The sequence below is a fragment of the Abramis brama genome (assembly GCF_963993115.1).
Source record: "Abramis brama genome assembly, chromosome: 3".
Classification (NCBI taxonomy): domain Eukaryota; kingdom Metazoa; phylum Chordata; class Actinopteri; order Cypriniformes; family Leuciscidae; genus Abramis; species Abramis brama.
Window position 1 is genome coordinate 21,640,614 of NC_139965.1, and position 25,611 is coordinate 21,666,224.

General features: G+C 38.3%; 3 protein-coding genes across 5 annotated transcripts; all 3 read left to right on the top strand.

The window, feature by feature from the left end:
• The first annotated feature begins 1,875 nt into the window (after positions 1-1,875).
• On the top strand, positions 1,876-12,046 carry naa40 (N-alpha-acetyltransferase 40, NatD catalytic subunit). Its single transcript, XM_084109089.1, has 8 exons — positions 1,876-2,256; positions 4,694-4,789; positions 4,943-4,995; positions 5,114-5,209; positions 5,466-5,624; positions 10,525-10,608; positions 10,692-10,769; positions 10,994-12,046. The coding sequence occupies exons 1-8, from the start codon at positions 2,251-2,253 to the stop codon at positions 11,136-11,138; spliced, it is 717 nt and encodes a 238-aa protein (XP_083965215.1). The 5' UTR covers positions 1,876-2,250; the 3' UTR covers positions 11,139-12,046.
• Positions 12,047-12,844: 798 nt separating this feature from the next.
• Positions 12,845-18,261, top strand: b3gat3 (beta-1,3-glucuronyltransferase 3 (glucuronosyltransferase I)). Its single transcript, XM_084109084.1, has 6 exons — positions 12,845-13,011; positions 13,136-13,327; positions 13,415-13,571; positions 14,876-15,230; positions 16,233-16,523; positions 17,277-18,261. Exons 2-6 carry the CDS (start codon positions 13,240-13,242, stop codon positions 17,373-17,375), a joined length of 990 nt encoding a protein of 329 aa, XP_083965210.1. The 5' UTR covers positions 12,845-13,011; positions 13,136-13,239; the 3' UTR covers positions 17,376-18,261.
• A 1,688-nt stretch (positions 18,262-19,949) lies between these two features.
• Positions 19,950-23,942, top strand: LOC311079553 (uncharacterized protein). Of its 3 annotated transcripts, none has more exons than XM_084109086.1 (3): positions 19,950-20,294; positions 21,411-22,064; positions 23,107-23,942. In XM_084109086.1, exons 2-3 carry the CDS (start codon positions 21,444-21,446, stop codon positions 23,257-23,259), a joined length of 774 nt encoding a protein of 257 aa, XP_083965212.1. In that variant the 5' UTR covers positions 19,950-20,294; positions 21,411-21,443; the 3' UTR covers positions 23,260-23,942. The 3 variants fall into 3 exon arrangements, with proteins under 3 accessions (XP_083965212.1, XP_083965213.1, XP_083965214.1); XM_084109087.1 differs by lacking the exon at positions 19,950-20,294 and adding an exon at positions 20,971-21,281 and having other exon boundaries at positions 23,107-23,919; XM_084109088.1 differs by lacking the exon at positions 19,950-20,294 and adding an exon at positions 21,208-21,308 and having other exon boundaries at positions 23,107-23,919.
• The last annotated feature ends 1,669 nt before the right edge of the window (positions 23,943-25,611 follow it).

Consider the following 25,611-nt stretch of genomic DNA (forward strand, 5'->3'; position numbering starts at 1 on the left):
TCTTGTATCTCTATCTCTCTCTCTCTCCTCTTCCTCTCTGTTAGACTTCCTCCATCCTCATCACCTCTGGGTTCCTCTTTCCTCCCCTCCCCCTCTCTCTATTCCTCCTCTTCTTGCACTCCCCCCACCACCCCCCACGCGGGCGTGCGCGCGCGCACATGCACACTACTCAGAGAAAGAGGTTTTCACTGCTGTCTCTGCTCGCAACCACAGGCCCGAAGGTGTAGTTTTGCTTCTCTTGCCCTATTTTTTACAAGAACTCTCTGCAATAACATGGAAGCCACAACCCATTGTTCTCGTGCTACATTATAGTATGGCCTTTTAGGTCGTGATCAGCTGATTTATAAACATTTTAATAGGTATTAAAATCACTCCATCGTGGTTATCGAACATGTATTAAGGTTCAGTGTGAGTTGTGCTGCAACGGAAACGGTGGTTTTAACAGCGGTGAACTCTCTGACCCCCTCCCTTGTTTCCCCTCCTGAAAATGCCATCTCTCCCCGTCGCGAGACAGATTACCCGAAAACAAAAGGTTCGGGGCGGGGCTTCGTGACGGCCCATCTGCGAGAGGGGCGTGGTCAAGAATATGCAGCGTTCTTTGCATTCAACACATGGATAGACCTTGTAAGTTATGGCTGTGGATTGTTTATAATAAACAAGCAATGGGTGTTCAGCAAGGGATATGTCAAGACTATCCTAGATGTGTGAGGTTCAAAGTTTACTGTAGTGTTCGATGTATTGAAATGAATCACCACTGGTATTTAAACACGCACTCGATGCAGTTCAAGCCATGATAATTCTCCAAGGTGGAGACACACAGTAGCAGTTCCTCCACAGTAGCAACTTAAGTTGCTGCCCTGTATTGTCAACTAGTGCACCCTTGTGGACAAAATAGGTACTGTAGGGTCATTATAGGCCTCTGAAAATACTTCATTCCCTAATAAGGACAATGTTGGTCAGGTGGTGGATCACCTAAAAACATATATATCCATTATAATAAATATATTTATCATATAAATATGATTCCAAGCATTTCTCTAACATTAAAAGCTAATTCATTTCATTTATGACCCAATGTGGCCATTCCGAGCAAAAAATAAAAAATCATCAAACATAGAGACACCATGTTTCATTGTGACCCAATCTTGCATTGTTTTACTGATGCACTTTGCACATAGAACACACAAAACAGCAACTTTCACTACAAAATAGCACAAACTAGGATTCAGAGTTGGCATGGATTATGGAATTCCTTATGAATGAAGCCATGACAAAAAGAAATAATGAGGGTGACAGGCTGGTGCCAAAGGGTAATAAATGTTACACTCGAGTTTACAAAGACTCCAAGGAAACAAATGGGCCTACATCACTGATGTAGTTTTAGTTTTGGAGTGCCAGTATTACATGAAACAAAAGGATAGAGATGATGGATGCCAACAATAAATAAAGACACTTTCTATTTTTCTCCATTTGTAAATCAGGTTGTATTAGCAAGTCAAGATGTCACAGAACTGTCCTGTTCTACAGCTTATTCGGAATACTTTCTTCTTGATGTGATTGAATATATAATTATATATATATTCCAATAGAATATGCAAATGTGATTTAAAAACAACGTTTTATATAACTTGTGCACAATATTTATTTTGTGACTTTTTAAGTATCCTGTATCCCCTAATTTTTGAAAGAATGTTTTAGGTTGCAAAAAAAAAAACAGCATTCACGATAATCATCAAAGAAAACTGCCATTTATATCAATTACTTGTCATTAACAACAATTTATCTTTACAGCTCTAGGTTACTAAACACCTTTTTCAACATGAGGAAGCATGTGGAGAGAGCTTGACCCTTAACCCCAAACCCTATGTCGTCATTTCCCCAAGACTCAACGGCTAATGCCCAGTGTTGCTGAGAGGGAAAGAAAAGAGTGAAGAGAGGGAGGGAGGAAAGGAGAAGGAGATAAAGAAAGGGAGAGTAGAGCGCGGAAATTTCGTCCCCGCTTCTTGGCGCGAATCTGGCAGGAAAAAATAAAAGCGAACAGCCGTCGCTAGTTCCTATATATATATATATATATATAGTGTTTTTCAAGCTGCCAACCCTGCGAGCTCCTGTATTATATCAGACTAGCTCGCTCGTTAGCATTTTTAACATTCTTTACCACAGACCACATCTCATCTTCTGATCTCTAACTTCTTTAAAGCATTTTAGAGTGCAATAGTCGCGTCAAGGTGGTCGTATAAAATCTGCACAATGGGGGTGAGTTTGTATGTCCATGTTGTATGTTGTTAGCTTTGCTCTTTCTTGGGTTTTGATAAATGTGTGCGGCAATTTGAACAAAGACTGATGGAAGCAAATCATGATCCCCGGAAAGAGTGTATGTGAATGCATGTGTGTTGGGTGTGTGTGTGTGCTGGAGGTAAAAACCTGGAGCTCATGAATAACGAGGGGGTGGTGGTGAACATTTGGTGGTTTAAAGATGTTCTGGTCCCGATTAGATTCTTGTAGTGTCCATCTAAGTACACAAATGTCCACCTCAAATGGTTTCTGGTTCATTTCAGGTGCCTCGTCGACTGCGCCATTTCTTTAACACTAACGTTAAGCACAATAACACTGATACATGTAACACGGCAAACTGTTGCTGTTTTCATCAAACTGCCTGTATTATCAGTTTCCAACAGTCGATGCATCAAAGTCATAGTAGGAGCTGGTCAGATATGGTGTATTTGAGCTCCATGATACAGGCTTTTAATTCGCATGATGCCATTACCAACCGCGAGATCAAACCTTTCACGGCAGCGCTAGTGCTCGGTCCGTAGGGTTGGAATGATACATTTGTCTGGCACTGGCAGAAGTGAACTTTATGTACTGATCCCTCCATCGTCAAGCCCTTAGAAAACTATTATTAACCACGTTCATCTCCACGTGCTTTGTGTTCTCAGCACCTGTTTCCTGCTTCTCTTGCCATTACTATACTTTGAGCTAAAGAAAAGCTTGCTTTCTGCTCCTCGAGCTAGATATGTACTCTTCTTGATAATATAGATTGTAATTTTTTAAACAGGCTTTAAATCTTCACATTTACAGACATACCACTATCTTATGATGTCCACAAATGGGTCACTAACCTCCATGAAGTAACGTGGATAGAAACAAATGCAATTTGCTTGCGATGGATGCATATTGACCTGGATAAATATTTGTACAATATTTTGAGATTTTCAGCTTTTGTGAAATAATTATTTTTAAAGCTAAAATAAACTAAAACATTTTGTAAATTGCTAGCTAATATTTTTTATTAATGGGTAAATATGATAAAATAAGCATTTAATTCCAAATTTTTTGGACAAGTTCAAAATAACATTTCGAGAGTATCTTGTGCTTCAATGGAACATCTGACCATCTGTGCAAAATGTACTTGATTTGATGATCCATTTAGACTTCCATTTAATATCAGATTGTTTTAAGTTTTTCAAAAAGCCTACAAGTTCAGGACAAAAGATCCAAGATTATCAAATGTCTCAGATTTTGAGTCAAGTCACATTTTTCTATACTGTGCTTTATACAATAGTCTTTCAAAGCAGCTTCAATGTAATAAACGGGAAAATAACAGTCTTAAAGGGATAGTTCACCCAAAAATGATAATTCTGTCATTGATTACTCACCCTCATGTCTTTCCAATCCCATAAGACTTTCGTTCATCTTGGAACACAACATTTTGATGAAATCTGAGAGTTTCTGTCCCTTTGTTGACAGTTGCGCAACTACCAATTTTATGCTTCAAAAAGGTTCATAAAAAAGATTGTAAAGCTAATCCATATGAATTGAGCAGTTTAGTCTGAATTTTCTTTAGAGACTTGATCGCTTTATATGATGAACAGATTGAATTTAGGCTTTTATTCACATAAATATTCATCAAAGCACACATCAGTTGTGGTGAACGGAAGCTCAATCATGTTTGCTTGATGTGTGAGAACTGATGAGGTTCATTCTCGCGTTACGCAGCACGCTTGAGCTTCAGCTTTCCCGAAGTTTGTTCTCGCGTGTCAAGCAGGTTCAGATGAGCTTCTTTTTATGTTCGCTGATCAATGTTTATATGTGAATAAAAGACTTAATTAAATCTGTTCATCATATAAAGCGATCAATTCTCTTCAGGACTGAACCGCTCAATTCATATGGATTAGTTTTACGATCTCTTTATGAACTTTTTGAAACATCAAAGTGTCAGTTGCGTAACTGTCAACAGATTTTATTAAAGAGATCTTCATTTGTGTTCTGAAAATGAACGAAAGTCTTACAGGTTTGGAACAACATGAGGGAGAGAAATTAATGACAGAATTTTCATTTTTGGGTGAACTAACTCTTTTTAATGTTGTAAAATCAAGCAATTATGAAATTACTTCAATTTCAGCTGTAAAGCAGCTCTACAGAAAACAATAGTGCCATTATTTGGCTTAATTTAAACCAGTGTTGATTCAGTTCATTTCAGAACTCACTATATGTCTATTCATATTATTCCGACCATCAACCACCCTGCTCTCTAGAGTAGAATTATTAAAAACTTTATGAGATGTCTGTTTATATTTGCTCTGAAATTTCCCAGATTTGTTGTAATATGAAGTATGCATTTTTCAGATGGTTTTGTTCAGTCTTTATCTGAGGGTGGTGTTTGACAGTATGTCTTTCCGTTACCATTTAGAGAAAATCAAACCGAGCAAAGGAGAAAAAGCAGAGAAGACTTGAAGAACGGGCAGCTATGGATGCAGTGTGTGCTAAGGTGGAAGCAGCCAATAAGGTATGACGAATTGAGAACATCTAAAAGAAACATTTTCAAAATATGTGTGGACTTGCCTTAAAATTGTGTATGCAATGTTTGTTTGGGCTCTTGTGATAGAGAAATATTGATGCAATGTGTGTCCTATATTTTTTTTTTTTACTTTTTTAACAGCTTGAAGATCCTCTGTCTGCCATGCCAGTGTTCAAAAAGTATGACAGAAATGGGTATGTTGTCTTTGTTTTCCCCTTTACCAGATGTGTCTGCCTGTAAACTGGTGAACTAAAAATTTCATTTTTTTTTTTAATACTATACTAATATTGTGAATGTCTGAATCGGTCACAGGCTAAACCTGGTGATTGAGTGTAAACGGGTAGCTGCATTGAGTCCAGATACAGTGGAGTGGGCCTATGAGTTGACTAGAGCCAACATGCAGACGCTGTAGGTATTGAGCAAGTCAACATGTGGGGTAATCCAACATCCCATATTGTTACTGCCTTTGTTTATACTGCTTTAATTGTCAAATTTTTAGTGTCTGGCATCTTGAGCTTTCCCGTATAGCTTCTTAATGGATGCCTGTTAGCATTTTGTGTCCCTTTGACATTCAGTTTTGTGAGAAATGTCCCTGTGAACAAGTATATAAATGTACATGTGCTGCTTCTGCGAAATGTGAATTGTTGTTCCATTGTTTTGGCAGATATGAACAGAGTGAGTGGGGATGGAAGGAGAGAGAGAAAAGGGAGGAGATGAAGGACGAGAGAGCATGGTATCTCCTGGCCTTTGATGCTGACTCCACGCCTTTAGCATTTTCCCACTTTCGATTTGACGTGGAGTGTGGAGATGAGGTTTTATATTGGTAATGTTGCTTTAATTATTACTGATCACACGGGACAGCTATGAATTTCTCTTTGAGGATTATTAAAAGTCTGTCAGTTTATTAAGGGTACGTTTACATGACAGCGATGTACTAAAAACCGAAAAGTTTTTCCTTCGCGTTTTTCGCGTACAGACAACAACGTTGTCAAAACGATCCCTGTTCCCACGGTCCTCGAAAATTATTACATTTTGTATTCATGCCAGGCCAATAGTTGGCGACATCACTTTGTAAAGAAACACTTGGTGCCCATAGACTGAACAAGTCATACACACGTGCATGACGTCACGGTTTGCACAAATTTGCGTTTTTGTAGTTTACACTGAGACAGTAACGGTTATTGAAAACATTGAAACCAGTTTAAGGCCCCAAAACGCTGTTGTCATGTAAATAAACGACCAAAACGCACAAAAAGTTTTCTGTTTTTAGTTGAAATCGGTGTTGTGTAAACGGCCCCTCACAATGCACAATGTTTTAGTACAATTTTGGTTATTGGCTGATAGAGGTGGGAGTTGTTGTTGTTGTTGTTGTTGTTTTTTCAAACACGGAACGATTTGTCGCAGGAACTTTTTTCCCCCCAGACCTGTTGCTGTCTGCGTTTCCACCGCTGTCTAAAGTAACGTGAAGATTAGGCAAATTAGTCCGGTGACGCAGGACTGCGCGCTACTTTACTTCGCGCTTCCCACTGGATTTCATCCTCTGAATTTAAGCTTAATAAAGCCTGAACCTCGTCGTCGGTCCATCTGTCTTATTTTTTAAACTCCATTGTTTATTCGAATAGCAAACAACTGTTACTGCACGCACCGCAACAGATGGTGGTTGAAATAAAATGCTGCGTGGAGTCAACCAATCAAAATGCGGCATGAACTCAACCAATCACCATGTTCAGCGCCCAAGTCCCACCCCTGAAAGTTCCTGTACTTTGAAAAAGTACTACCTCGCAAGCAGAGACTTTCGTCGGAGGACATATTTACACGGAACTTCATTTAGACCCTGGTTCCTGTGGTTGAAACGCACCGATTACCACCCCAAAGTCCCTAGTTCCTGGGGAAAGTTTCTGCGGTGGAAACGCGGCTTAACGCTAACTTAGGACGTGTTTACACCTTTTTATTACACCCAGTATTAAGGTTGGTCAGATCAAAATAGACGAGGGAGACATATTCCCGTTTACACCAGGGGCCTCATTTATAAACGTTGCGTACACACAAAAGAAGGCGTACGTCGCTCTCTACGCAATAATTGGTATTTATAAAAAGCAAACTTGACGGGAAAATGTGCGGTCCTTTACGCGAACTCTGACCCAGGCGTACGCACAAAAACGGGTGAAATGAGAAATGGCGACACCGTCGGCAGATGGAAGAAACACGTGAAAGTGTGTGAAACTAGACCGTTGTGTAAAAGAAATGGCAATACTGCCTCTCATAAATAACATGAAGACTTCACAAAGCAAGTCTTACAATTAACAGCCTCCACGAACACCCGTTTGATCGATCTGCAGTGTAAAACAAACAAAATCAAACGAAGATTACAACAGAAATACAATTTAACACATATTTGCAAAAAGATATAAATATGTTCTGCAATAATATTAGCATGTTATGCAATTCATCCTCATAACACATCTGTAGCTTGTCAGATGCAATCAAATGGATGGTAATAAAATGCCATGATGCCATCACAATGCGTAATGACGCACAATGGCTGATCATGTGCTTCACGCTTGTGCGTGAGTGAAGTTACGTTTCTTGGTTTTCCTCTGTGTTTGCCATGATTTCGCAATCGATGAATATTAACTTGTGGGCGTTTCACGGACTAGTTATGGGCAACTATGGGCGTGACATGAAGCCGCAAAAGCTGCGCTACATTTAGAATTGATTGTGATTTATTAAGGGAAAACTGCGTAGGATGTGCGTGCGCACGGTTTTATAAATCCGAATATTTCTGTGCGTACGCACGTCCTATGTTTCATCCGTACGCCACTTCTGACGCAAATCCTACGCAAAGTTTTATAAATGAGGCCCCTGGTGTTTTAATCTCTTTTGTCCACTTTCAACCACTTCTGTCCTGATTTCTTCAAAGGGAGAGGTGTATGGGTGGTTTTCAGATCTTTCGATCTAATGGACAAAATTCGTTTTCGGAATGTCCAATGTAAATTTGTGGTGAAAAGTGGAACTGCAGCGTGCTGTAATTGAGATTTCAGGCTGCCCCAATTATTTTCACGTTACCTTGTGTGAACCTTGCTTCAGACCAAGACGCTATCATTCAGCTTCAGCTATGTGTCTGCATCAGGTTATTAAATAGTTGGCATGTCTGTTCATCCTATGTGGAGTAGCGTATCAAATGAATGAAAGTATAAACCCTTTAATTTAATCTTGCTCATGTGAATAGCCTTTATACACAGTAGTTCTGATGTTTGTTTTATGTTTGTTTTATGTTTGTTCTGAGAATAGACATTCCTCACTGGAATTCCTACATACCTTGCAATATTTTAAAACGACATTCAGACGCAATAAATACTACATTAAAGCAATTCTAAGATGGCATTCTATGCATTTGTTGTGTGTACTAAAGGCTGTCAATCATCATTAGAGCGCCACCCTCAGGCTGAATAACGCAAGGACATTAGAATTCTGCCAAAAGTGTGTCTGATGTGTTCAGCGATTAGGAAATAAAGCTTACAAAATGTTAATCATAAACTAGCGCTAAGACCAAGAATCTGCCCTACCTAAATTAAAGCGTAACTCTCGCCAAAATGCAACCTAGGGTCGAAAATACAGCACTTTCAAGATTGACTGTATTTTCGTTTTTGGTAAAATGGCCTTTTGAATGGGAGTGCTAGGGGCACTTCTATGATAGCATCAAAATCGCTATTTTTAAAACACTAAGAAGGCTCGACACAACATGAAACTTTGCTCGAAGTATCATCAGGGGCTCTACACGTGAACTCGAGCATTGAGAACATTGTTTGTGTACATAGTTTACTAAAAAAGGTTTTGAACAACTCACTGTAGCTGTTGTTGTTTCCGGCCGCCGGGATTTTGGCAGCCAAAAATAGTCGATCTCCGAATGCAAATGAACTGACTCCATAGGAGGAAATGTCATGAAGTTGTAATTTCAATGAAAAGCATGATAACTTAGCCACTTAGCTCATGGCAATATCTATTCAAATAATAATAATAAACAAGGGGTTTCATTCAATATATCAGTCTAAATAATGTAATCTTAGCTGACGTAAACTCTCGCGTGAAGCTTTGTTGGCGGATTACGTGAGTGAGGTTAGAATGCAGGAGCCTTGCAGGAGACAGGCGTTCATCGTTTTTTTTTTTGTGTAAATCAAGATGGTTTGTTTTTGTGCTTTTCCTGGGTGTAAGAAGATGAGAAGAAACATCCCAGAAACGTTTCACCGACTGCCGTTTCGGTGCACAAGGGATATGCTAAATATGTGGCTGCTTGTTTTGCAAGTAGACATCAACACGCCGACCGAGACGCTAAGACAGAAGGACTACAGAGTTTGTAGTGACCACTTTGACGATGGTGACTTCAGGGTGCCTACAACAAAAGGAATACCAAAGAAATCGTTTTTGAGGGAAAAAGGCTATTCCAAGAGCTGTAGGCCTACAAGTTGCTGCAGAAAGAGTGGAGGTAATGCACTTTTGGTTATATTCTATCGAAATGTTAGTGACGACAGCTTCTAGAAATGGGATGTGGTACGTGTGCGGGGGGGGGGGGGGGGGGGTCTTGTGAGTTGCACAGGTAGCCTAACCTGGATGTGTTACAATAGGAGTCATGTTGAAATGGGTGGGGGATGGGGGATGGCTGTACTTATTATTGCTCATGCTGAGCCCAACAATCTTGGACGACTGACCAAGATTCCCATGATGCCAATAAAGGACAGTAGTAATGTAATTTTGATTACCCAAAGCTCAGCATGTTGTAAAATTAAGTGGCTAAGTTATCATGCTTTTCATTGAAATTACAACTTCATGACATTTCCTCCTATGGAGTCAGTTCATTCGCATTCGGAGATCGACTATTTTTGACTGACAAAATCCCGGCGGCCGGAAACAACAACAGCTACAGTGAGTTGTTCAAAACCTTTCTTTTTAGTAAACTCTGTGTACACAAACAATGTTCTCACTACTCGAGTTCATGTGTAGAGCCCCTGATGATACTTCGAGCAAAGTTTCATGTTGTGTCGAGCCTTCTTAGTGTTTTAAAAATAGCGATTTTGATGCTATCATAGTAGTGCCCCTAGCACTCCCATTCAAAAGGCAATTTGACGGAAAATGAAAATGCAGTCAATCTTAAAAGTGGCGTTTCCATCCTAATTATGCTTTTAAACGAAAGTTTGCCTCGGTTAGATTCACAAAAAGACCCTAGGTTGAATTTTGGCGAGAGTTACGCTTTAACGGCCAGGAGCCGCTACTTTAGACCCCGTTTACACCTGTATTTAGCAACGTCCACTTGTGATCGGATTGATGAAAACTTTCTTAATACTAGGTGCAAACACTAATAACATTTTTTAGAAAATCTAAAAAAATTATATCCATTTTCCCGACAGTATATTATACTGTTATGCCAAAATTAACATCATTTAAAAGTATTGATTTCATTTTTTTGTTTTATTTAACATTTTAGACAAAATAGGATTGAATTAATCAGTTATTGTCCTTAACATGAAAACAATTATCAGCTTATTGATGTATTGTGCATGTCTGTCCATTTATCATTGCACATATTGTTTTTGTGAGTGTGTGGGAGGGCTTCTGTCTCGATTGTTATTTTTGCAACGTGCGACTTCACTGATTCTCTGAGTCATGTAAGACACATGACCTCAGTGATTGCTGTTTGTTTCTGACTGATTCGAATTATGTTTCCTCAGTTATGAAGTCCAACTGGAGAGTAAAGTCAGACGGAAAGGCCTGGGGAAATTTCTCATCCAAATCCTTCAGCTTATCGCCAACAGGTACCACAACAGACACAGCACTCCAAGAATTTATTCCTATGTAGCACTTTTACCAAAACTCATAATTCACTCTCTTTCCTCAGCACGCAAATGAAAAAGGTCATGCTGACTGTATTTAAACACAATCATGGGGCTTACCAGTTCTTTAGGGAGGCTTTACAGTAAGTCCTGTCCTTCTGGACTAAAACACATTCAACACTTCCTCACAATGAAATTCCTGTTCCTCCTCTGAATGCAGATTTTTATACAGGCCTCTGTGATAGACCAAACACTGGATGACAGCAGTTGCCATAGCAACAAGTGCCTAGCCAACTACTGAAAAAATCTGCAATGCTTATTCAGTGTTAAAATATGGATTCACCAATGGCTGCCCTCTTTCTTTCAGGTTTGAGATTGACGAAACGTCACCCAGTATGTCCGGTTGCTGTGGAGAAGATTGCTCCTATGAGATTCTGAGCCGGAGAACAAAATATGGCGACGTGTCGGGGCATGCGCATGGGGGCGGCCACTGTGGAGGCTGCTGCCATTAAAAGCAAGCCTTCATGTGTTCTTTCAGAGCTTCCTCATCCTCATTCCCCACATCCCATCACCCACAATCCCCTCTTAGAAAGCCCTTAAAACAGACTCTCCTGCCCATATTCATCAATGAAACCCCCTCTATGCTTGCTCTTGGTTTTTAACTTAAAAAAGCTCATCCAGCATTTCACGTAATAAGCGATAGTATGCTTTTCTCAGTTACATAAAGGTTTGAATGACAAAAAATAGCGGTAAAAGCCACTGTGAGCCAAATGTGACTTCTCTCACCTCAGGTATCAGCATGGTGAGGGTCATCCGAAAAAAGCCTGCTTTTTTCTTGTTGTTTTTTCAGAAAGTTTCCCTCACTCATCGTCCGTTGAGTGAATGCAGGTGTTGGTCACAGTGGTTATTACAGCCATTTTACTCTATACCACTTTTCAGGGTAAATGTATTTTAACTAAAAGTGGAAGTTTGCTTCTCACTTCAAGAATATGAAAACTACAGTCTGTACTGTTTATAATTCGTAATCACTTAGACTGTCTCAGGTCATTCAACAAAATGTTTTATAACAGCTATATTAGGGAACTGATGGATGAGGATTATGTTGATGTTTGATTTGATAAAGAGGTTGGCATGTTAGCTATGGTAGATATATACTTTCATTTTACTTTTTTATCATAACATTCTTTTATCATGTCATTACTGTATATTTCCATTTTTTTCTTCACTGTATATAATCTGTTTGCCATGTACATTTTATTTGCCTTCAAAAACATTGGAAAATGATATACAACACTTAACAGTTTGAGAGATGAGTGTTCCTGTCTTGTGCTCTCCTGTTGAACTGAAACGAAAGGTCATTCCAGCTTTGTTACGCGTTTGATTTGTATGCAACAAATAAAGGAATCTTGTTTGACTTCTTGATATTTGGTGGACTGATTTGTTTTACTGCGTTTCAAATGTGTCTTTAAAAAGCTGTTCTTAACTATTGATTTTAGTTGGGGGAAAACTGATAGACACTGTTATCAGCTGAGACTCTTAATAACCAAATCCCCACCCTCAGTTTTATTAAGAAAGGCTGCTTTGTTGTTTGAGTCCTTTGAACTTCAAGAGAGAAAAAGCATCCTCATGCTTATTTTAAGGAATGTTTGGTTATGGCACTATTTCAAATTTTACATTAGAAATTAAAAAATATATTTAAGTAACGGATTTGAGAAATATACTCTACCAATTCAAAAGTTTGGGGTGGATAAGATTTTTATGGTGGTTTTGAAAGAAGTCTCTTATGCTCATCTAGGCTGCATTTTTTTTGATAGCTACAATAAAACAGTAAGATGCATGTAAGTTCTTTCCGCCTGAATAAGCAATAAATGCTCATGTGAAAGTTGTTGGAATAAATTAAGAGTATTTTATTATTAAATAGAAATGTAATCAGCTAAGTCAGACCCTTGGATATCTTTTAATCACTACAATGACATTTCAAAATCAGTATATTCATGGTGGATATGATAATGATGAAATGCACTTTGTGTTTTAAAGGTTTTACCTTTTACATTTTTTCACAATAGATCATAATACAAAAAAAGTGAATCTGCTATTTCACTCACTGGAGTTTTTCTTATAAATGGATAAAGGTTTAACGTCCTTGGAACAAAAGTTAGAGGGCGGAACTATGGTTTATTTCCATGCTTCAGGAGATAATTTACCGTGTTACACATTCAGAGCGGAAGTTGTTGGTACTGCGCAGTGGATGAATGGGATCGCTGTACATCATATTGCGCTTGTCTAGTATGCATAGAGACGCACATCGCTGCCTGTAATACACAAAATGAAGCGACCGGAAAGGATTTATTCATCTCAACTTTACCTTAATGCACATCATTGAGCGTAATTTATTAAACTACATTAGTTGTTACCGTAAATTCATATATACTGAAATTGATATCTGATTTTATTTTCACTGGAAGTATTTGGGAAGCTGCAAACCATCTCTATTTTTTTTTTTCGCCAGCTGTAGTCTTGGTTGTTATGATGCATTCACATGGGCTGTCTTCATGATCACCGGTTTCATCGCCCTTTCTCCGTCAGTCTTGATTTCTGCATCAGCAGGTCATCATGAGAATGAGGCTGAAGCTGAAGACTGTGTTTGTCATGTACTTCATGGTGTCACTGCTAGGACTCATCTATGCGCTGATGCAGTTGGGTAAGACTGGAATCACTATCATCATTACCTTGTTCATTCGGCCTTGAATCAGCCATTGTTAACCATGACAGTGAATCTTCTCTGCAGGTCAGCGCTGTGACTGTAGAGATCATGGCATGTCTAAAGATCAGCAGATCTCTCATCTGCGAACGGAGCTTCAGAAGCTGCAGGAACACATAAAAACATCAGAGCTGAAGAAAACTGATGTGCCCAAAATTTATGTGATAACACCCACATATGCAAGGTATGTAGGCGGCTGTTTCAAGATTACAAGTATGCAGGCATGTCATTCATTCCTGTCAACTAGTTTTACTGAAGGACATATAAAAGCTGGCAAGGCATCAATAGAAGAGTGTTTTTGGGACTGTCAAGGTGTCTTTACACAGCCGAGTTAAGGCTGGTCTGTGCCTGCTCAAAATTCAGTGTAAAGACGCAATGCCGGATAAAAGCAAGACTAAATGATGCCTGCTCTGACCCACCTCAACCCCTAGTATTATACCGTTTATATACTGTTTATTCCGTTATTGCTGTGTAAAATGCATCAATGCCACCTCTGAGCAGCATTAAACAGTCTGTGGAAAGACACCTAACTACCACTTCAGAAGCACTTCTGTGCCACCTTTGCAGTGTAAATTTGGCACTACTATTTGAAATGCTACATCAGAGACGTCCTAAACTTTACCAACTATATGATGCTTACGCCATGACATAAAGAATCGTTTTGAACCGATTTTTTGCAACCTACTGTTAAAAAGAGCCAGTTATGGAAATGAGTCAGTGCTCATGTTCCACTGCTCATATTTTTCATAGCAAAAGTGCATTCTGTGTGAACAGCCCCTAAGCTTTGCAGTATGCAAATACTGTATACAGATACATGATGAACATTCTTAGGGAGCGTTCACACAGAACACGTTTTTTCATTCTTTTCCATTTTATTTCTATGTAAACATGCGCTAGACTGACGCGTTTGACCATTGTCGCTTTTGTGTCTCGTGTTTCTTTCAATACCTCGCTAATGACACGCATTCAAAAAACGTAGTGTTCAAGTTAAAAGAAGTTCAACTTTTTAAAAAACGTCTCTAGAACTTGCTGTTTTTACTTCACTACCCTGCATCTCACATTCTTGCAATCCACAAATGCGTTCTGAATGGCCCTTCATGCATTAAAGGGATAGTTCACCCCAAAATTTACATTTTGTCATTACTTATCCTCAAGTTGTTCCAAACCTGTATGAGTTTCTTTCTTCTGTTGAACACAAAATAATATATTTTAAAGCATGTCGGTAACCAGACAGTTGACGGCACCTATTGATTTCCATAGTAGGAAAAAAAAATTTTTGTGTTCAACAGAAGAAAGAAACTCATACAGGTTTGGAACAACTTGAGGGTGATTTTGGGGTGAGCTATCCCTTTAAAATATCTCCAAAATGAGTTTTAATGAAGTTTGCATGTTTTGTGGATAAGAATAAAAAAATCATTTGAGGAAAGTGTCACCCTAAACTGCACAGAATTTAATCTCTCTCTTTCTCCCTCTTCATCCTCTCTCCAGACTGGTGCAGAAAGCTGAGCTCACTCGTTTGTCTCTCACCTTCCTCCATGTTCCTCAGCTCCACTGGATCGTGGTGGAGGACGCTCCCCAGCCAACTCCGCTCGTCACAGACTTCCTGGCCGCATCTGGCCTGACCTACACCCACCTGCACAAGCTGACCCCCAAGGACAGGAAGCTCCAGGAAGGGGATCCCAGCTGGCTGAAGCCTCGGGGAGCTGAGCAGAGGAACGAGGGTTTACGCTGGCTCAGAGAGATGGGTGCTGCTGCTGAGGGAAAGGAAGCGGCTGCCCTCGAGGAGGCTGTGGTGTACTTTGCCGATGATGACAACACGTACAGCCTGCAGCTTTTTGAAGAGGTGAGGTGTTTTAATGGTTAAATATATACTACCGTTAAACAGTTTGGGGTCGGCAACAGTTTTCAATGTTTTTGACAGTCTGTTATGCTCACCAAGGTGATATTGTGAAATATTATTACAATTTAATAATACATGTTTTAAAATGTAATTAATTCCTGTGATGGTTAAGCTGGATTTTTCAGCATCATTACTCCAGTCTTCAGTGTCACATGATCCTAATATGCTGATTTAGTGCTCAAGAAACATTCTTATTATCATCAATGTTGAAAACAAACAGTGATTCATATTTTTTTTGGAAACTGTAATACATTTTTTCAAGGATTCTTTGGTTAACAAAGTTCAAAAGAAAAATGTATTTGAAATAGAAATCTTTTGTAACATAATAAAGATGTTTAATGCATCTGTACTGAATAAAAGTATTCATTTCTTTTAAAAAGAGATCGGGTTTCTCAAGTTTTGTCGGAATATCTAAACTATTTCTACTATAATTTTCTTTATAATGTTTTAAAAATATATATTTTTTAACAAACAAATAAATAAATAATGAACAAAAATTTGTATCACTACATAGTTCCTGTACTTCCATGTGTTATTTAAAAGATCGTAATGACGTTTTAATTAATTCTATTATTCTTATATGTAGAAAATGGTACTAATAAAGTTTTTATTAGTAGATTTAGATGCAAAACTTCTCCAGATGTGAAAGTTTGTTCCAGATTGTATTTTAATGGTTTGGAGAATTTCAATGACAGCTGAACTTGGGATCATCTCAAGTAATTTAATGGGTGTTTACAGGTTAAACCTCCAGGTGGAGCTGTGCTTCAGGTGTAAAAAGGTGTAACAGATGTTTTCTTTTGGAGTCTCAATTACACCAACCCTTCTCAAAACCATGTTGGGTCTGTACATAGTCTTTGCCTATGGACACAAGGCCTCCTGATTTGTTTTTTTGTTGTCTATATCATACTTCTTTTCCATTCACACTCTTCTTCCTATCATCCCCAGATGCGGTACACATACCGTGTCTCTGTGTGGCCCGTGGGTCTGGTGGGCGGGATGAAATTTGAGCGGCCCGTGGTGGAGGATGGGAAGGTTGTGCGTTTCCACACTGGCTGGCGCCCCAATCGCCCTTTCCCCATGGACATGGCTGGTTTTGCAGTGTCCCTGAGGTTGGTAATGACCAATCCCGAAGCACGGTTTGACGGTGATGCTCAGATGGGCTTCCTTGAAAGTAGTTTCCTCCAACACCTGGTTACTATGGACGACCTTGAACCCAAAGCAGACTTGTGCTCCAAGGTATATCCTTTATTCTGCACCTAGTGTTTGGAGATTAACCAGCATTGCTGCATATCATCTTATTTTATGGCTATTTTGTTTTTGAGGATTCTGTTTATTAGCTGTTATACATTTGTTTTTGTCATTTTTATCATTTTTTTCATTTCTGAATAGTATACATTTATTTGTATTTCTGTTTTAGTTTTAGTTTAGTAATTTTATCACTTATTTCAGTTAGCTGCCAAGGACACATTTCTAATTTTCATGTAGTTTACATTTTTCATCTAATATTTAGATTTAATTTGATTTAAATCAACAAAAAATAAAGTATTGGCTCCCTTTCAATTCATGAGTTCCTCACAGGAAGTTGAATAACAGTGCAACAGTTAGATTCCGGATATGTTTTTAAATAGTTCTAGTATATTTAGTAACTACATCATGGTCAGTCATGTGACATGCACAAACCTAAATGAGATTCAAGAGCAGAAGGGAAGAAATCCACTTTTGTTGGAATCAGGGTTGTACATATGTAAATAAATTAAGAATTCTTTTTAAATTCCAATTCAATTTCTGAATCCCATGACCTGCTTCTCTGAATTGTTATTCAGGGATTGACACTTTTTCCAATTCAAATTTATGTGTGGAGAATTCATTTTAAATTCCAACTCAAATTAAAAGTGAGCCAATTCTTAAAATCTGAATTTTTCCCAACCCCTTTTGGAATGGGTCAACTATTCCTTTACGTACTATTGAAATGATTTTCCTCTTGCTCAGGTGCTGGTGTGGCACACCCGAACTGAGAAGCCAAAGATGAAGAGGGAAGACGCTTTGCAGAAGCAAGGGTTGGGTTCAGATCCGGATGTGGAGGTGTGAGCACCACCTCCTCAGAACATGCCTGAACTTTACCAAACATCCACGCTTCCATTGTGCCAAACAGATTCTCTTATTTAAATGGCAAGAGGTAAATTGTAATGTACTGAAGACACTACTGTAAGTGTGATTTCTGGGCCGCACACCAAAGACATGAGGTGATGAGTGCAGGGGAATGCAGGGACACAAAGAAACCTGCAGCTTAAAAGGAAAAGGATTGTTATAATTCATCATGCACCCCATAAACCATCCTAATCACCTGTTCACTTGAACAATATTTAAAGGGAATTGTACATATGGTATCAATCATTAAGATGATGAGCTTGTATTTATAGATTAGAAATGTGAGGTTTGCTTGAAATATATTTATTATAATATGAACTCATTATGTCTATGCTGTCCATGTCTTTGTCTCTTTAGGTGTACTTGTCTTATGTCTTGATAATAAAGACTTTTTTCACTGAAAAGTGGAGGATATATATAAAAAGGTCAGATATGGTGTCTATTTATGCCATTAATAATCTCTTGAATCACAATGGTGTGATTATCTTTAATCCAGTGGCATGTTGTATACGTGGCAATGGTAAAGCTTCAGGAGACATGGTGTAAAGTACAGATGATGTCACTTGACCCTGTGAAACAACGAAGAGTGAAAACAGTTAAAGAATGTGATAACATTTCAATCATACTGGTGGTGATGTAAAAACTGTAGATAGCAGAATGAAGCAGATAAATTCAGTTTCTGAACAGTTCGTCATTCCATGTGCTGGGAAAGGTTTCTGTTCTGTGCTTTAGAGGTCTACCTGTTTTACTGAATCCAAATGTAAGAATGTAAATATGTCAATCAAGATGTGAAAATTTCTGAATTAAAGTATTGACTCCCTTCCAATTCATGAGTTGGTCACTTCACAGGAAGTTGAATATAGTGCAACAGTTTGGTCCCTTTCACTTTCTGTGTAGGGGAATTGATATTTAACGATAACTAATAAACTATTAAAGACAGTTCTACCCTAAACCACAAGGTTGTTCATCTATTGTATATGCTTTTGTTGAAGCAATCAGCCTGCATTATTTCAGCTTATTTTAAATATTCATGTTTAACAGCAGAATTCCTGGTGAAAAACTTCTTTACTGCAAAGAAATCTCCACAATCAAAGAGTCGCAACACGCAAACTGAACTCTTTAGCGCACACCAACTCCCATGAAGCACAGCAAATTATATAATAGTCTCCCTACATTCTTAAACTATCTAAATATTTGTATATATGCACATTTTGCAACATTTATTTCCAAATTCTTTTTAGTGATTTGTTCTAGAATTTTCTTTTGTTATGCTGGTTGAGAGTCTCTTCACATCCTGATAGCAATCACAAAGTTAAGTGGTGTAAATGTATTTATATGTATATATCTGGTCTGTGGAAGGCGTAGGACCATGAAATGTTTGTCCAATCATTGAATTCGGTCTAAATGCAAAGATGCAATGTCCTACCTCCCTGTCAATATATGTATTAAAATTGCCTACCCAACCTTTAATCAAAGTTCGCAATGTTATGATTCATCTCGTAGCTGATTTGGTTCATGGCTTATAACTCTTCAATGAAGACTCTGTCAAGCCATCATTCAAAGTTTATCTTGACTTAATTTAAGTTAATCTACCTCAAATTTCACTTCTGCATTCTGTTTGTGACTAGCAGTAGCAAACAGAATTAATTTGCTACTCAATTCATTTCTGAATGGTGAACAACCCTGATGTCAAAGCCCCTTGAAGCATCACGTGTTAGCTTGATGTTCAAGCACCACCTGTTATGTCATGACTCTCGCTGTAAACAAAAGAAGATATTTTTCTCAGGCATTTATCTCAGATGTTTTTGAAACAAATTCATCCTAAACTTTTTATGAGTTTGCTGTCTTTCACCAGCTTTATCATTATTTATGAATAATGTTTCCACGTGAGCCTCAGAAACCAGAAGGATTGAATAAGCAGGCAGTAAACTCCCTCTACAATGATTCAACAGTACTACAGCAACATGTGCCCTCTTAACCAAACACTCAAGTGAAATCACATCTGTGAAACAGCTGTTTCTCTATATATCCTCGGGGGTCATTACCACCGGGCAATGACGTTAACTCTTCTTCAGTTTTCTGTCTGTAAGCACAAAGATAGATGATTCTTCAAACGACTACTTTTAAAGAACACGAGATCCAAAGATAGATTTAGACATCACTCCGACGTACAATTATATGTGAATACCCAAGTCTACATGCACTTTCTTAAGTATTACCTTGTAGGAGTCACTTAGTCTTAAATGCCACACCTAATGTTTCCAGGCATATATTCATTCTCTTTCCATCAGTTACTTTTGTATTTTGAGGTCCCTTGGCCCTATTTTACTCAGTTTATTTATTTCAACATCATTTTTTGAGGGAAAAACATAAGCAAGAACATTTGGTAATATGTGTAATGAGTGTGTTCTTAGTGGATTAGTATTCCTTTTGGAAATGAAAATCCCTGACCGTGCATCATGTTCCCACCCAGTGAATAATCCCCAAAAACACATTTAAGAGTCCTGCTCAGGTGAGTCAGTACCTCTGATAATGGTTCTTGGCAACACTTATGCTTACAACTTTACAACTTATGGAGTAAAAGTTTGATACTGTTTGTGTATTTAGGTCTTAGTTGGCTGATACTTATTTTGTAGTTTTTGTAGGCTGCTTCCCTTCTTCAGTTCAAGGCTGCTTCCCTTCTTCAGTTAATTAAATGAAACAGAGAGAGAGAGAGAGAGAGAGAGGGAGGGAGGAATTAATGTGCTTGAATGATGACAGGTTCAGACAGTGTGACGATTGTGTGTGTCAGATTAAGGTGAGTTGTGCCCAGAACACAAAGAGCGAGTGAGAGAAGAGTCACGCGAACACAGCCAGCAGGTAAGTCGTTCAAACTTGAATGCGCTTGTGTTATGTGTATTTTTACTGCTGTTAATCAGTTTTTTCTGTCATTTTATGTATGTTTCTTTTTCTTTAAATGTATGAATGGGTTAAGCTTATTGTGAAGCAACCTTGAGCTTGGGATAGGGTGAATGATAGTTTACACATTAGAATAAGAAAAAGAAGAAATTTTATGTATAGGAAAATACAGATTTTTCTTTTTTATGTGTAAACTATAGTTTATAATACCAAATTATATACCCTGACATGGTTAAGTCTGAACGCTGAAGTTAGTCAGTTCCCTTTCTTCTAAACAGAAAAAGCTTTTAGTAAAAACAGCTTGACTTCAAATCTTCAAATCAGCATTGAGAATATGGGAAAATAGCACCTTTTCCAAAGAGTTGAAGTCTTCAGCACGGCCTGTAAATATTTGCTTGATTTATATATCAAGTATTGCATATATCTGGAAAACTGTTAGTTCCCATTTTTGACATACTGTATGTAAGTTAAAGGCTTTACTAAAAGTTTTCTGGTCAAATATTAATAGCTCTTTATCTCAGTCCATTTCTTTTGAATAGGCCTATATGAATAATATTAAAAACATGCAATAATGACTTTAAATCTCTGTGCAGTATGACATATTTGTGAGTGATATTGAGTCATCTGTCTTGGCACCAGCTGCAGTTCCAGCACAACCAACTGGAGTCAAAGTCAATGACAGACTTGAGCTCATCTTATCAAAAAGTCATAAAGCAGAGGGTAGTCTGTTGGTTTAGGAGACACACTGTCCCTAAATAGGAACTTACTGATACGCTGTATACACACAGAATGAACTTTGAACAGTGTGTCTATGATGACATGACTGATTAACACACATTACAGTGGGATGGAGGGGAAAGATAAACCTTAGGCCATGTAGACTTCATTTCGACAGTATCCTCGAGGAAGCCTGCTGCTCTTCTTCCTCTTCTTCTTTTGTTTGATTATGTAAGGAATGTTGTGGAACAATTTAATGTAAATTCTCCATGACAAATATTTGTCTGATCTCTTCCCAACATTTTCAACAGATGACCACGTCAAAGTCACATGTTTCCTTCTTCCTTCCTTCCTCTTTAGATTGCAAAGACTGGATTACCATCTCTCAAGACCATGACTATCGGCAAAAGCTCCAAAAAGAACAAGGCCCCTCGTTCTCCTCCTTTCCTGGACAAGGCTAATGGATTCTATGGGCGCTTGGATGAGATGTTTGGAGACGATGTACAGATGGCGGGAGAACCCACACCCACAGAAGAGCAGATAGGAGCCTTGAACAGGAGCAGCCAAGACAATGGGTCAGTTCCAGGCTGGATAGAAGAGGATGACCATGTGGTTGATTTCAACCAGGGTATGATGGATGATGATGGGACCACTTTACTGAAGAGAAAGCCCAGCAGACTAAGTCGCCGCTGGAGCAGGATGAGCTCCAGGAAGGCAAAATATGACAAATTTACATCAGACAAACAACTGGGTAATGAGACCAACAAATCCACCTCTGTAGATCTAAACCCAGAGGTGCCACCAGCAACCCAAACCCTGGAAAACAACGGAGTACCAGAATCAACACTGGTCCATTTCTCTATGAGGGAACACGCTGATGACCAGATTCTAATATCAGGAAAGAAAGAAGGAGACGGGGAAATGGATGACGCAAGAAAAGAAAAAACAGAAGGCAGATTGAAAGGAGAGGCAATGGAAATTGTAAAGAGAAACACTCTCAAGAATTATCGCAAGGTAAGATTTAGCTGTAGGCTATTGGGAACTTGCTCTGAATAAAGAACCGGTACTGAATGACGTTCGGGACGGGTTCGTTTCGTTAGCGGTTCTCACGTTCATTCTCCGATGCGGACGGAATACCGTAGGCTAATAAAATACCCTGACTGAGTTCTTGTTCAGCGGCGCCGCGACACCGGTTCTTTTTAGTGAATAAAAACATGCACGCAACCAGCGTAGTAGAGAGTGTAGCCTACATCGAACAAATGACTCTAATGAGTCGGTTCTTGTTATTGAATCAAACACAACAAGGTGAGACTTAAAGTTATGGTTAATGATTGGCTGTGCATAACAACGTGTAGCCTAGATAAATATATAAATCATGCGTTTGCTCACTATTTTATAAATATTAAAAAATATATGTTTCCATATTTTTGTTTGTTTGTTAGCCTATTGTTGTTAGACCCCAGTTAAGGCCACATATTGGATAGCTTTTTCCGTCACTCGAGTTGAGTAGGCAGGGTCATGGTTATTCTGAACCAATCTGGTTTGGAGAGTGAAAATGTTTTGGAGAGGCATCTGGGCTAAAGTTCCTTTTTCTGAATTGTGCTGAAATAAGCAGTCTGATCACCCCATGAATGTTTATATTTGCTTTAATAGCCTATAGCATGGTTATGGTCCACCCTAGCACTAATAGCTTCATGTATATCCGTCCCCCACCCCCCTGTTTTATTAGGCCTAGTCAGTTTCTTGATCCATCTGTTAACTTACGTCACTATCCGTTTTCTGTTTGCACCTGGTCAGAGGAAAGAAGCAAGCAATACAAGAACAAAAACTCTTTTCAGTCATATGCAAGGTGACCTTGTTTGGAGGAATGTCTGCAAATAACCAAACGAGCCTGTCACTTCATCTACATTCCATGTATTTTAGTTTAGCCAATAAGGGCACATTCTTTCATTCAGAGCAATGACCCAGTGAACAAACTTTTAAGATGCATGTTCATATTATATAAAGGATATTGTTTTCTGAGATAAATTGACTTGATCATTTATTTCACTTTTAGGCCGTGGACAGAGCTTTCCGTCGAGGATGGGAGACTTTCGTTGCCAATCTGTACAGTGTGACACTGACACCTATATCGTCAACCTCTTCTTCATCAACACCATCAGACAAAACTGAATTGAACAGGAATCGTGTTTTAGCAGAATTCATTTGAACAGAGTAACTTGTATATATTTTAAAATTAATGAGTAATTTCATTTATTAATTGAAATGTGCTCAAATATTTAATATGCATTGTTGTTCTTTGCATAAAACTGATCATTATGTAACCTGACATGAGAGGTCAATATTTGAACTTTTTATCAGTGTATGAATTTGTTATCACAGCACTAACTGAGGCATGTACCTGATCTTTGTTCCCTTGTTAGGAAACATGATGCATACTATTATTATCCATGGAAAGTTGTTTTCTGTGTGTGTGTGTGTGTGTGTGTGTGTGTGTGTGTGTGTGTGTGTGTGTGTGTGTGTGTGTGTGTGGATGCAATAATGTTTTTGAGCTGTGAACAGAAGCAGAGTTCCTGTACTTTGGCCATGAAAATGTATTCTTCAAGGCTATGTAACAAAGGGTTAACTCTTAAAACTAATCTGGGAGCTCAAAGATTAAAAAAAGAAAGCCATCAACAGGTACAACATCACTGGCAGTGAAGTATATAAATAACTGAGCTAAGAGATGGATTTTGTGATCTGTATGTATTTATCTCCTGTATCTTACCTACAGAACCCACAGTTTCATAATGTCACAGGCGTAAGTGAAATTAGTTTTTGTTGTTGTTGTTGTAATGTCTTGTTTTATTTGCATTGTGACATCAAATCAATGCTAATAAAAAAGGAAAAGTGAAAAAAAATCAACATGTGTTACTTGATTCTGTAAAAAAAGTATTGTTTTGAAAAGAGTAATATTATGCTATTCTATGGCAAAAGAGTCAAGAAAGAAATTTTTAACAATGTGGTTGATATGGCTAATTCATCACACTAGAAATGGAAGGTCAAATCGGATATGCCAGCAGCCATATCACCCTGTAGCCCAAGACTGGTTGCCCACTGAAGCCAAGCAGGGTCGAGCCTGGTCAGTACCTGGATAGGAGATTCCTGGGAAAACTAGGTTGGTATTGGAAGAGGTGTTAGTGAGGCCAGCAGGGAGGTTGCTCACCCTGTAGTCTGTGTGGGTCCTAATGCCCCAGTAAAGTGATGGGGACACTATACTGTAACAAGCACCATCCTTCGGATGAGACGTTAAACCGAGGCCCTGACTCTCTGTGGTCATTAAAAATCCCAAATTTGCCCTTTGGCCTCTGTCTATCATGGCCTCCGTCCTAATCATCCCCATATATTCTTACTGGCGTCATCACTTTGTCTCCTCTCCACCAGTAAGCTGGTATGTGGTTGGCGTTCTGGCGCAAAATGGCTGCCGTCGGTGGTGGTTGAGGAGATTCCCCTCTTCTATGTAAAGCGCTTTGAGTGCAGAGAAAAGCGCTATATAAATGTAACAAATAATTTTTTTTATTATTAAATAATAAATCAATTATTCTATTTAAAATTGAATTTTGACTATTTAGTTTAATTGAATAACTGTTGACAGACAAAGCAGAATCCCAGTAAAAGAGATTAATCTGAAAGGTAAAATTATTCTGTGACTATAGGCATATGCATATTTACATATTTAAATGGCAATATTTGAATTTAAGATATATGTCATAATAACATAATAACAATAAACATGCAAATGGAATGATTTCACTCAACTAACCTATAGGATTAAATGAAAGTGAAGTTGTCTGAAATCTAATTCAAGGAAATTCTGAATAATAACCCCATTAATTACAATAGTTATTACATTTAAAAATAACAACATGCCACTTTGGGCCTTCTGTGCCAGTTCTGGGGGGTCATCTTACCCCAAGGGTCTAATTTTATCTTTCTACTTTAAAATAAAGAACTATAACTGTTAGGCTACTCCACAAATCTAAAAACATTAATGTGTCCACAAATAGCTCATTAACAAATAGACACAAAAAACTTTGATATTCAATATAATACAATGTCATAGATCACTATTTTCCAGAGACACAAAATTAGATAATTTGAACTCAAAACTGTTTCGGCTATTCAGATTCAGGGAAAAAAAGGTAAGGTGGGGGAAGGCAGCTTCTCCATGTAACCTTACGCTTGTATCGCTGCAGATATGATGCCATCTAGTGGAAAATGTGAAGCTTGAAAAAAAAACCCCAGTTATGATTATCATCTACTTTACAAATTATAATGCAACAAAACGCACTAGTTCTACAACTTTACTTATGTGATACTCGTATACGTTCAAATAAGCAGCCTACATTGTTTTGCCTCTCAGTATATGCTGCTTTTATTATTTTGCTATTTAAAATGTGCATTATGTGCACTAGAATAAACAACTTTTGCATCTACATTTTGAGCAGTTACAGTTTATCCATTTTATTTATTTTAATGCACAAGCAAAAATGTATACTGGCGCTTTTAATATACTCAGTAA